This window comes from Onychostruthus taczanowskii, unplaced genomic scaffold, assembly GCF_017590055.1.
Source record: "Onychostruthus taczanowskii isolate IOZ18803 unplaced genomic scaffold, ASM1759005v1 scaffold9, whole genome shotgun sequence".
NCBI classification, from domain to species: domain Eukaryota; kingdom Metazoa; phylum Chordata; class Aves; order Passeriformes; family Passeridae; genus Onychostruthus; species Onychostruthus taczanowskii.
In genome coordinates, this window is record NW_024506993.1 from 1,355,686 (window position 1) to 1,368,244 (window position 12,559).

At 48.9% G+C, this 12,559-nt stretch overlaps 1 protein-coding gene across 4 annotated transcripts in view; it reads right to left on the bottom strand.

Moving 5' to 3' along the window:
• Positions 1 to 12,559, bottom strand: part of ITPR1 (inositol 1,4,5-trisphosphate receptor type 1) — a 159,909-nt gene that overhangs the window by 52,002 nt on the left and 95,348 nt on the right. For 3 of the 4 annotated variants that reach the window (XM_041425478.1, XM_041425479.1, XM_041425477.1), the window contains 2 exons: positions 2,963 to 3,095; positions 2,144 to 2,334 (listed from right to left, as the gene is read on the bottom strand). In XM_041425478.1, coding sequence (XP_041281412.1) covers positions 2,144 to 2,334; positions 2,963 to 3,095 — 324 coding nt within the window. Of the gene's footprint in view, positions 1 to 2,143; positions 2,335 to 2,962; positions 3,096 to 6,435; positions 6,487 to 7,544; positions 7,548 to 7,959; positions 7,996 to 12,559 lie in introns of all 4 variants that reach the window. The other variant, XM_041425480.1, reaches the window with a different exon arrangement.

Sequence of the window (12,559 nt, forward strand, 5' to 3'; positions counted from 1 at the left end):
CTGAACAGCTGGGCTGCACCCAGGGCCCTCTGCACTGTGAGCCATTCTTCCTGCATGGAGACAGCAAAGCTTGGTGATGAGTTCAGTGTCTCAGGATACCAGTTTAACCTGGCCATCACATCCCTCAGCAATTACCCTGGGAGATAGAGCCCTGAACTAATGATTTTACTAAACAGCAAGCCTCCACCTTTGCTTTGATTCCCAGTGTGGGGCCAGCAGTTCTCCCAGAAGTTAAGCTTTGTGTTTGGTGTTCTCCCCACTGCAGCTCTCCTGACCTGGCTCTCTCCAGCCCTGCTGAGAGCTCAGAGTGCTGGGGACGTGCTGCTCCTGCCTGCCACTGCCACGGGCCCCATGTGCTGGAGCACTGCAAGGCACCAGAAAACTCTCTCCCTACCACCAGGAGTTTAACCAACGTGGAGGAAAGCCACAGAACACGTCTATGCACTGATTATGCTCCTTATTTGCTGTTTGCTACCAAGTCCATGGAGTGTTGCAGCACGGAATATCCACATCCCAATGGCTCCATGGGTTATTTTCAATAACATCCTGTTCGTGCTTTGCATGCATGAGTAAGAGCTGCTGGGTGTGTCTGAGCCCTCAGAGCTCACAGCATTAGCTGTAGGCATCACAAGTCATTTGGTTCCTAAAACATTCTGTACTTAAAAGCAGCCCACACTCCAGCAGAGCCCCCTCCCAGCCCATCCCGCCAGAGCACGCACCCAGGGACTGCTGGCTGCCCGTCCTACAGACACCTGCCAAGCACTTATTCCTGAGTGGGAAAGGATGGAAAACAGCCACTCTGGGCTGTGGAAGCACATCTGTAGAGGCTGGAGTGAGCAGGACCTGGCAGCAGGGCTCGGTGTGGGGAAGATGCCCTGAGAGCCATCCATCACTCCTGACCGCAGCATTATTCCACAGCGTCCCAGCTCCCACTCTCAAAATGCAAACTGAACCACCTCCCTTTTGGGCAAAAAAGGTGTCTTTGGAGAGGGACAGCAGATTTTCCTGTTGGTTTTCAGTGGGTGAGCTAAGGAATCTGCTTCCAGCACGGATTTGTGCACTGTGGGAAGTGACTCTGCTCAATCCTTTAGCACTGAGGTCCAGCACAAGCAAAGGATCTCTCCAAATCAGGCTGGTGCAGTTTGTTTTTCCTTCCAGCATGACGGTGAGAGGTTACCTGAGGCTCCCTGAGAGCTGCAAGGATGAAAGCTCAGCTTCCTTTACATTAGAGAAGAGCAGGAAATTTAAAGGAGTGACTGTCCCCCAGGAATGTTAATCCTGCTCTTGCAGTTTAAGGTGACACAGGATTTTCAACACTCAATTCCCACTTTATCCATTGCAAAGAAGTTTCACTCCAGAGCTTACACACACGGGATTAATGAGGGTACTGATTACAGAGACAGAGCGAAGGAGCTCAGAGACATTCCCTGTCCTCTCAAGGGAAGTTTGCATGGACACAGGAGGTGCTGCTGTAGGGATCTAGTGTGTGTCTCAACCACAACAATCAGTTACAACTGGTCAGGACTTAGCCCCACAGACAGACTGCAAACACAACACGTGCAGAGCTAAACAAATAAGACATCACAGATTCAATCATCTCTGTAAGCAAGTTTTGCTATAATAAGGTTTTACTTTCCATTTGGAAGAGTGTAAGAGCTCGCTGGTGTGTGTTCATTAATCCACACCAGGGACAATTTTCTTTTAGGGGAATCTAATCCTTGTTGAAAACACAGAAAGGAAGAACAGTGAGATTGCAGGAGAATGGTGGTGGTCTGGAGTTTACCATACACTTATGTCAAATTCCAGTCTGAAATTTAACAGTTCATTGTAAAAGTCTCTGAGCAGGTTACACTTACCTAAGTTATTTGTAAGAGCAGTCAATAACTTATCTACAAAGCTGTTTTATTAAACATTCCTCTATATTGCCCTGGGAAAACACCTCACGTACCCAGCGCCCGTGCAAACATTCAATAAGTTCACTTTTGCATGGCAGACATTAATATTTCTTTTAATTACAGGTCAAAGATCATTCAGATAATTTCCCCTCCCGCCTCCTTAACCCTCTCAAATTTCCTGGAGTTCATAAAAACATTTCCCTTCCCGACAAGGCTCAGTCACAAGATGGAGTTTTCCATTTCCCTACCTGTATCGTGGTGTTCCCACCTTCCAGCAGGGCAATGGCCAGCAGGATGCTCTCGTGGAAGACTCTGTCACTGGTGGCATTCATGATGAGATCTATGACCAGGTTGGAAGCACCTTCTTTATCCAGGTGGCACTGGACATCTGCCAGGCTCATCTCCCCTCGGCTCATCGAGCTCGACCCAGAGCTTCCTCCTGTAAAGGTGATCAGGACAAACAGGATGGCACTGACCCCATGGGGATGGCAAGGCCAGGTGGACAGGGCTCGGAGCAACCTGAGATGGTGGAAGGGGTCCCTGCTCACAGCAGGGGGTGGAACAGGATGAGTTTTAAATTCCCTTTCTACCCAACCCATTCTGTGATTCCACCAGTGACTTTTTTAGCAATGGCATCAAATTAAATAAACTTCACTGTACAACTGGCTTCAAATGGAATTTTTGCCCATCCTACCCCACCATCTCTGCAATACCATGAAATGGTTTTCTTTCAGAAATAGTTAATAGTCTGACATCCTTATGGGCACATTTCCTAGATATTATTGCAAATATTAAACTGATCAGGATTTCTAAGTACATTTATTCAAAGCAATGTCACAAATGTCAAGCCAACCCAAGGCAGTCAGTGAGGAGCACAAACAGCTTTGTCTGCTAGTTTTGCTCCCAACTGCACTCACCCGCATGGACAGTTCTACTTTCTTTGGGAGCTCGTAGACAAAACCGTGAGGGAGAACATCCCGATTTGAGCCGTGGGGTGCTGACTGGTCAGGAATACACAACCCCCGAGCGGGGAAGGGCAGCCCCAGGGATAGCAGAGCGTGTCCTACCTCCCGGGCCGGCCTTGCCGGGGCCGCCGGCGGCCAGGGGCCCGTTGCTGAAGGCGGTGAGGCTCTCGCGCCGGCCGGCCGCGCGCACGTTGCCGTAGTAGCGGTTCACCAAAACCTGCCTCAGGGCCTCGCCCTGCACGCAAAGAGCAGAGGGAAGTCACCACGGGAGCTCCAGGAACAGGCCAACCACCCATGTTCATTGGCAGCAGGGCTGCTGTTAGCAGTACCCTTCTTGTGGTGAGGGAGGGGGAATGAAACCCTGGAGAGTTGGAGAAATCCACTGAGCTGCTCCTGATGTGCTGGGGCAGGCTGGGACATTGGAAGGGTCTCATGGGGCTCAATAAGATTATGGGCTCCCCCATGCAGCACAGAGACAGCTGCAGTTCAGGTTTTGTGTACAGCTTTCTAGACAGATTTAATTTTCTGAGAGGTTTGTTTTAATTAAGTTCTATTGTCTCGGTCTCAAATGCAAAGGAGACACATCTGTACAGCACCAACACAGAATCAAGAAGTGGATCAGAGGAACACCAGAAATGGTTTTAAGGAACAATTTAATCCCCTCACACCTCTCCTGTTGGCCATCCCACCAACCCTGCAGGGCTGTGCTCCAGTGTCCCTCCACCAGCAGCTGACACAATCCATCAGCTGCCGAGCGGAAACCCGAGCGATCCCGCTGGATCCTGGCTCTTTGTTCCCTGCTGGCAGCTGCCCGAGTCACGCCAGCCCTCCCTCCCCACCCCAGCACCCATCCCAGCACAGGGCAGGTCCTCACATAACCCCAAATCCTGGAGCACCCAGAGCTCCAGCAAGGCCCCAGCACGAGCCAGCGGAGATCCAACACCTCCAGGTGGAACGTCACCCCACAGCTGCCACTTCAGCCTCCACAGGAATTCCCTGGGATTTGGGGAGCTGGACAAAGCTGGAGGCACTGCCAGCACACAAACACTGCACGGGGATTAAGGGATTTTTTAAGGTCTTTGTGCACAAAGGAGACCTGGGGATTTTGGTCACTGGGAGCTCCTGCCTTGCTAATGGCAGCGTGGTTACAGCAACACCATCCCGGGACAGCGCTGCAGAGGGGAGGGAAGGGCTTTTCTGGGGCTTCAGAAAATAAATAATAATAACTTTTTAAAAATACCAAAGTAGCCAAAAATAATTTCTTATTAAAAATATGTCCAATTAACTAAATCATCTTATCTTTAGTTCCATTCACAAAATGTGCTTGTCACCGATTTATTGATTTTCAGTTGTATTTCAAATGAAATTGGTTGTCTGACTATAGATTCAAGATGTCATTTAATACGTTAGCTGTCATAAAAGTGAAGTCTAACTTTAAATTTTCACAGGAAGCCTTTAAAACACAAGTAAATGGAACGACATAACTGTGCATTAATTGGCTTGTACAGAACTCCAGCCCTGCTGCAGTCCCACTGATTCTATACACAGCTGGCACTCACAAAGCCACTTCAAGAGATCCTTATACCCCAAAAGAAAAACAAAAAGACAAAAGTCTGTCTGATAATCAAGTTCTTTACCAAATTTCAGAAATCACTTCCACAGGAAGAAGCCCAACACGTGCCTGAGCTGGTGAGGGGTGTCTGCCCTCCCCACAGGGCTGGGGCTCAAGTCAGGGCTCCCACTGCCACCCTGTCACCACAGTCCAGCAGCTTAGAAATGGTTCCTGTGGATTCTCAGTGTGAAAGCTGCAGCACGGGAGCTGCATTTCATGGGATCAGATGGGGAGGGAGCAAGTGTCAGGGAACAGGATGCAAAATAAACACAAAGTCAGTGTTCCAACCAGCTGCTTCCAAAAGCTCCCAAACTACAGAAAAAAGGAAAACTCCCGTGGAAGCAGCAGTAGGAGGAGATGAGCACTTCTCCAAGGGGTATACGCTTCCCATCACCGCTTGGGCCAACGAGTGAACATGTGGGAGAGGCAAGAGACAGCTCAGGAGCTCCAGCAAACCCTGTCCTGGAGCAGCTCCTGCCACTGACAGCAACACGAGAGTGTTTAGGACACGAGGCAGTGCTTTATCCACCTCCCTGCTCCAGTCTGGCAGGTGAGGGAGGCTACGTGACAGAACAAGGCCAAGCCAGACAAAAAAACCCCCTGAACTACACTTTCCTTGTACATGTGCACTGATTGGAAAGGCAACTTGACACCCAGATGGGCCCTAGGACACAAATGGCTACAAGGGAGCTCTCGCAGCACCTTTTTCCTCCTCTCTTGAACTAACTGGCAGTCATCCTGTCAAATGGCATTTAAACCAGGGATTTTTACTACTTACTACAAAGATAACACATATCCAGCCTTGAGAACAGCTGATCAGCAAACTCCACCTTGCCTGAATTGAGGAGGGCAACTAAAGCTCTTGGAGCTGCCCCCAGATTCTCCTTCTGGCCCCTTGTGGAGCAGCAGGTGAATTCTATTCCATGCTCAAAATAGTTGGGGTGAGTGGAGACCTGAGCAGGACAGGTACCTCTGGTGTCTGTAGGTGTTGTGCATCCAAAACAAGACAAATCACCAGAAAATACAGCAGGAACGAGTGTCAAGCAGCTGTTTCTAGTCAGAGTGTGCTGATCCAGGTCTGGCAATACACAGTCACCAGCGTTTCAAACTCTAACTGGGAATAAAAGCTTTGGTTTCTACAAACTTATCCAAATCCATGGTATCAGCTAACAAAATATGAGTATGTGATCAAAGCAGAAGGAAGAAAAAATAAGTGGTATTTAAGAAATGTTCCAATTAATTCAGCTGCAATGCTTGGCTCCAGAACAGCTCTTTAACCATCCTGTTAGTGCTGTGCACCACTTTGACGAGGGCAGTGTGCAAACAAATATCAGATGTTTGGCAGTAACCAGAAAAACCAAATATGGTACCTAGGAAAAAACCCAACAGCGTCCAGTTTCATCTGCATTCACACCAGGTGAAGTAACAAGAAGTCACACAGAAACATCACTGCACAAGCATCAGCAATGCAGATGCAACACACAACTCTAAGTGATATCAGAAACCTGTTAGGAGCTTTAAAACAGAGCATCTTTAATATTTCAGAGTGAAGCAGGTTTAAGTTGCTGCTGTTGTGTTCCCAGCTACAGGAGGAGAAGAAATGGAGAAAGGGACTAATGATGCTGACTTTGCAGCTTGGCTGGCTACAAAGGGGTGGTGTGGCCAGAGGAGCCAACTCCAGGAGCACTGATGAATGTCACTTCACAGCAGAGTGATCAGCACCCCCGGGGAAGGTTCTGACAGTGGGAATGGACCAGACCAGGACCTGAGTTCAATTCAGAACAGCCAAGCACTCATCCCTTCCATGCAACTCCAGAGAAGGGGCTCCAGCACCTCACTCTGCTCATTTTTTGGATTTTCCAGCCAGCAATTAACCACGCAAGTTTCTTACATGACTTAGGCTTCGCTGTTTACAGGGGAAAAGGAGAGATGAGTTCTGAATGTGCTTGACTGCTGTACATACCCTTCTATGATCCTCCAGTTGCCTCTGGGGTAGAGTTTGATCAAGCTCCTGCTGTGCGTGTAGAAAGGTCATTTTAAAGCAGAACAACACTCAAGAGAGACCAACATCTTGGCACTCATGGGGAATACCGGGGGAGCCACAGCTGGGTACGAGGGGGGAGATGAGGGAGATGGACTGACAAGCCACCAGAACAGGACACCTGCCCTCTGGCAGCCCTGGCCCCTCTGCTGTGCCACCCTCATGCCCCCCTGGCATGCACACGTGCCAGCAATGCTCCAGGGAACACGGCTCTGTCTGTGTCACAGCCCCCAGGGACACTCCCAGGTTTGGGGGGCTCAGCCCACGCATGCCCATGCACAGACACACAGGGACACCCCCAGCCCACCAGACACACACTCAGGGGGTCAGGGACTCCAACACATCCCACGGTGGTCACTGAAACTCGTTTGAGACTGGGGAGGGCTTCTGGCCCAGCCTGGGGGGCTCCCTTCCCATGGCCAGGGTGCCAGGGGGAGTCACTGAACTGCCCCTTGGCACGTCTCCAAATCAAATCTCTCTCACTTTAGATATTCATTTCCAGGAATGCAACTGCCACTTCGCAAAGCTGAAGCACATTGGGGTTTTGCTGCTTTAAAGCATCTCAAAAGATGAGATTTCTCCATCAGAAACCAGGAGCCATCTCCCAGACATCTCAAATCCATTTGATGACCACTCAGAGTTTCAGGTTACATTTAAACACTATTCCACAAAAATGACAAAGCCCTAAACCATCACAAACACTTCTTTTTCTACATGATCTCACATTTATAAAAACTTCACAGCTCAGAGAATCAACACTCTCCCAGATTTAGACTTCCATGGTGTTTCATTTAGATTTGCACTGATTTGGCACCCAGTTGTACAATCCACCAATGTCATGGCTGGATGTCCCATGAATTTCAAAGGAATTTAAGATTTGATAAATTTTCCTGCCCTCTTTTTGGCAAATAATCTGCTTTATCCACATAAAGGACATGTTTCCACATATCCAATTCCCTTAGAACCAGTGGCCTTGACAATGCGCAGTGACCCCGAGCTTGTCCACTGGGACAATTTACATGGGACACCACTTGCTCTGGAGTTATGAAGCTTCCACTAAGAACTTCCCTTTCCTTAAAGTATTGAAGTTTTTAAGTATGTGAGGCAAAGGGAAAACCAAATTCTGCATTAGGAGCCAAAATGAAGTCTCATTTTGCCAATGCAGGAAAATTTGAGAGGAGACTTTTCCCAGTGCCACCCTTTAAAGAATAAAGGAAATGGCTGAAAGGAACAGACTTAGGATTAGCTTACCATTTTTAAAATATTTTCAGACTACCACACTGATGCTGTATTGGATTAAGGCACTTGAACAAATCTACTTATTTCCACTGTCTAACACCAGGCAGGAACACACATTTCACAGGGGTTTTTACCAACAAGACACTCCACTAGGACTAGTGAAACACCAATATTTGTGTGCTGTACAAATATAGGTGGCTGACACACCTCTACAGGGCTCTCCGTTTCTGGAGCTTGCGGCAGCTAGTTGAAAGTAAAATGCAGAAAAATTAGTCATTCCTCCAGAATCCTTCATCCCAACAGCAATCCAGTGGTCAACAGTGAGGGGAAGGGAGCTGGCAAAGCACTTGACTTCAGCTGAATCATCACAAATGAATTAGAGCTGTAATTACGGTTTACACCCTCCCACCCTGCTCCTAAAAGGGCCACATTTGGCAAATTTCGTGGGTATCCTTTGAACATCCCAAACTGCTTTGCATGAACTCAGAGGCACAAGCAAAAAAAATGAAGTTGCAGGTGCCCAGAGCACTTTTGGGGACCACACCCCCAGGATCTGGCACTGGAATGCTGCACATCCACCCCAGTGGGGAGGAGGAGGAAGCCAGGGCTGCATATCACTAAGGTAGCAGCCTTATAATTTCAGCTGAAAAAAAAAGTATTCTGTGGATTCTCATCTATAAACATACTTTTTCTCAAGATAAAAGATACACGACAGAGCATCAAACAGGAGCAACGAAATAAGGGCCTGAATGGTGACAGCTTTTCAAATTTAAAATGCTGATTTTCAACTGAAACAGATGAAGACAAGTAACTTTTATCTAGTCAAGCACAGACACACAACAGAGAAGTGAACATTCAAACTCAACTGCTGACTTAATTGTGGGGAAACTGCTGTAACTTCTCGGGAGCAGACACCAGGAAATAACACTCTCACAATCCTGTAACCCCAGCCTGAGCCAGGCATTCCTGGCCAGGTCTGCCACAGGGATGGACAGACCAAGGGAGCACAGACTGGGAGAGCAGCCCAGCACCTGCTGCAGCCTGGGGAGCACCCAGCAAAGGCAGAGGGAGGCCACAGATGCAGCAGGAGGAATATTGAGACTCCATTTCCCAGGAAGGAGCCCCAGGAGTGAGCACATCCCTTGCAGGGGGCTCCTTGGCCAGGAAAAAGACCCTTCTCCATTCTCCTCCTAAGGGACTTTGATCCTGGCCAGCTCCCATGGCCTTTGGTGGTGGCTTCCTTGCATTGTCACCGCTCCTGGCCACGTCTCAAACATGCAAGCCCCTTGTGCTGCCAAGTGGAAGCAGGCAGGGTTTAGCCCAGAGGAGCACAAGTGAACAGGAAGCAGAGGAACACACCGTCCTGCCCTGCCCTGCTCCCAGGCTGAAGCCCTGACAGCTCACGGGGAGCCTGGGCACATTGTCCCACTGCACAACCTGCCTGGGGCACAGGAAACGTCCCTGCCTTCCCCAGAGCCAACAGCAGCAAGGAAACCAGGCCTGTTCCCCTGCAGGGGAAATGAGGTCCCTTCCTCCTGGGGAGGGGAGACTGAAGCTGACAGGTCAAGTGGACATGACTGCTGGAATCAGGATTCCAAACAAAAGTTTCCTTCTGGGCACTGGTACAGGTTTCCCACAAAAGCTGTGGATTTTCCATCCCTTCAAGTGTCCAAGGCCAGGCTGGATGGAGCTCTGAGCAGCCTGGGACAGTGGAAGGTGTCCCTGCCATGGCAGGGGTGGCACTGCATGAGCTTTAAGGTCCCTCCCAACCCAAACCACTCTGGGATTCCTGGGCTGATACCTTGACCCTAATTCAACCAAACACACATTTACACTTTGGGGCTGAAAAGCAGCACAGATGAAGAATCACATAAAATTGATAGTTTGCTCCTTCCCAAGCTAAAATTACAAATTCCAGCTCACAAATTCCTGTGCCCTCCCTCTGTGGCACAGACAGCACATCAGAGCCAGCCCCCCACACTGACCTGGCAGCAAAACCACTGCCCTGGGCAATGCCCATGTGGATCACCCACAGCAGCACAGCCCTCAGCCATCTTCCAGTGAGAATATAAACTCCAAATCCTGAAACTGTTGTTCTTTGAGTCAAAATGGGGTCAAATAGCAAAGAATTATTGAGCTCTTGTTGCTGTGCTACACTTTGCACTCTCCTGTGTGTGCTGCAACAGCAAAATACCACCTTATGCTTTACAAGGATTGAAGAGGGTGGGAGAGCAGCCCAAAGCAGTAATTTTCCAAGATTTCTTGTGCCTCCCTATATTTCAGCTCTCCAGCTATAAGAAAGGGATGGTTTGGGGGGCAGGGGCAGGTTTGTGGAGTACCAACCACAGCCAGGTGATCAGCAGGACACAGTGGACAGCTTTTAAACTGGAACCCAGTGGGTGGCCGGGTCAGAGTCCAACATCTGTGCTTTTTACAGGCAGTAGGGAAAGGTCCTTTCAACTTGCTGAGCAAAACCATCTCTCTTCCTTTGAAGTTTCCACTCCCCCAAGGCTGGCCAATAAACCACTCCTCATGAGCCATGACTGGAGATGCACAATCCCTGACCCTCTGGTGACCGGAGTGCTTCCAGCATCCACTTCCCCAGCACAGGCCACGTGTGCTTCCCAGAACACTGTCTGACTCAGGAGTGGATGTATGGCCCTCAAAAACCACCAGAGCACGTGACAGCTCCAGGGTGAATTCAATTTCTGACATACAGATGAGCTTTCCGTCCTTTTCTTTTACAGTTTGGAGGAATTCTTCAAAGTTTTAGTCTCATTTGCTTTCAAAATAACAATCACAATGGAACTTGCTGAATCCTTCCTTCAGAGAAAATTCAAACTACTGCTGTCATAGAGTGGAAAAGGTTTGAGGAAAAGCAGAAAGAATTTCATTCAAGTTTGAAGCATCAGAATTGCTTTTCTCCACTGTTTTTACCCAGCTATGCAGTGAACACCCAGACCACCGAGCAGTGAAAAGGCCTGAAACGCATTTAAAAGGCTGGTGGAGATTCCAGTTCACAGACTGGGGCTGCTCCACAGAGTGGCTTCAGCAAAACAGGCTGGAAAACTGCTCACAGAGGGAAATAATCTGATCAGAAAACTCACATTTGTGTGACCACACAAACACACCTTCAAAAACCTGGTCCTTTGCTCTTCAGCCTCACCAGACTCTGGAATTTTGACAAAATAATGGACAAATCAGCACAATTCCAAGCACCAATCTCCTACACTTCAGGCTGCCCCAGAGTCCAAAGGACTAAGAGGTGACAAACCTCAGGCTGCTGAACTGATGACATTTTCCAATGTCATCAGCTCACACAATTCCTTCAGGTCTCTCCAAACATCCCCTCTCATGTCCTGGGAGGTCCTTGAGCTCAACACTGAGCACTCTGAGGAAGCTGAGCCAAACTCCATGGATTTGGCTCCGTGGACAGACAGTGGTGAGGAGTGGGATGCCCTGGGCTGTGTCAGGTTCAATCATTGAGAGGTCCCTTCTGGTCCCCAAATCTGTGAATTCAGGAACTGACCCAGCTCCATGCATATGGCATCTCATTACTGCGGTGGCAGGGGAGACATTTGGCAGAGAGGAGGAAATAAAAAGGGAAAACACAACTGCAGAGTCAGCCACACTGCACATTAAGCTTTTGATAGCCAGGTTGTACAGCCAGATGCGAGGAACTAGAGTGAAGATCTCAGATAAATGATTCTGAAGCCTCTGCCTCAGCTCCTGCATTGCCATCTCCAGTAGGAGCTGCAATTCCAGTGGGAACGGCTGTTCAGATTGAATCCTGCAAGTCCCTTTCCACTTTTTCCTCCCTTCTCTGAACTTCTCTGCTCTTCCCTTTGAAATACCATCAGCTCTTCCGTGAAAGGCACACAGCAAAAGCATCACCTTGTCTGATTCGTGGCAACAGACTAGAGCACAAATTATGTTGCTGTCCTTCATAACTCTTTAAAAATACCACAAAACTCTGTGCAGCTTCCTTGCCAAGTCCCCTTTGTAAAGCCAACACTGTTACCTTGTGGAGCTGAGGAGAAATTTGGATAGGAAATTTCTAGCCCCTGCAGATGATCTGTAGGTGTTTGTCAAACAAGCATTTGACTTGTTATGGAGAAGTTTCAGGGCAGAGGGGAATAACTGGGACCCAGGAGCACTGAACTGCTTTGACAAACTTCCCACGTTCCATTTCCCCCTGTACAGACGCTGCATTTTCAGGGATGGAGGATCTCAGCCCTGCCTAAATCAGGCAGCAGCAGGAGATGTGGGGCAGCACCCTGTCCTGGCACAGGTCCCCCAGAAAGCACGTGGGATTTTGGGGGCAGGGGCAGGCCCCCAGCTCCCAGCCCTGGCCCTGTCACACTCCCAGGGCAGGGACTCAGCTGAACATCCTCCCTCATCTCAGGGAACGTGCAGAGATTTGTGCACTGCCAGCCAAGGAGGTGGCAGATCTGCCACAAAGGCTGCCAGTGCCTGCACTCCAAGGTCACCAACATCTACCTAGGAGAATGCCTTCCCCTCATTTTCCAGAATTTTCAGTGGAGAAATCATGTTTTAACTTGGGCTGGGACTTTCCAGGAGCTGGAGACCTCAGTGTCTGCCCTTCAGCAGGAGTGCAAGCACCTCCTCCACTTTAAATCCTCAATCCTGCAGGACTTCTACTGAATACACTGAGAACTACCTTCACAACACATTTTGAAGCAGCAGTTTTAATGAGCAGTAAGATGGTATAACTACTATTTTTTTGGTGACAAGTAACTGTAAGAAATGTTCCAGTCTCCTTTTCCAAGGAGCTCACCAATTCCAG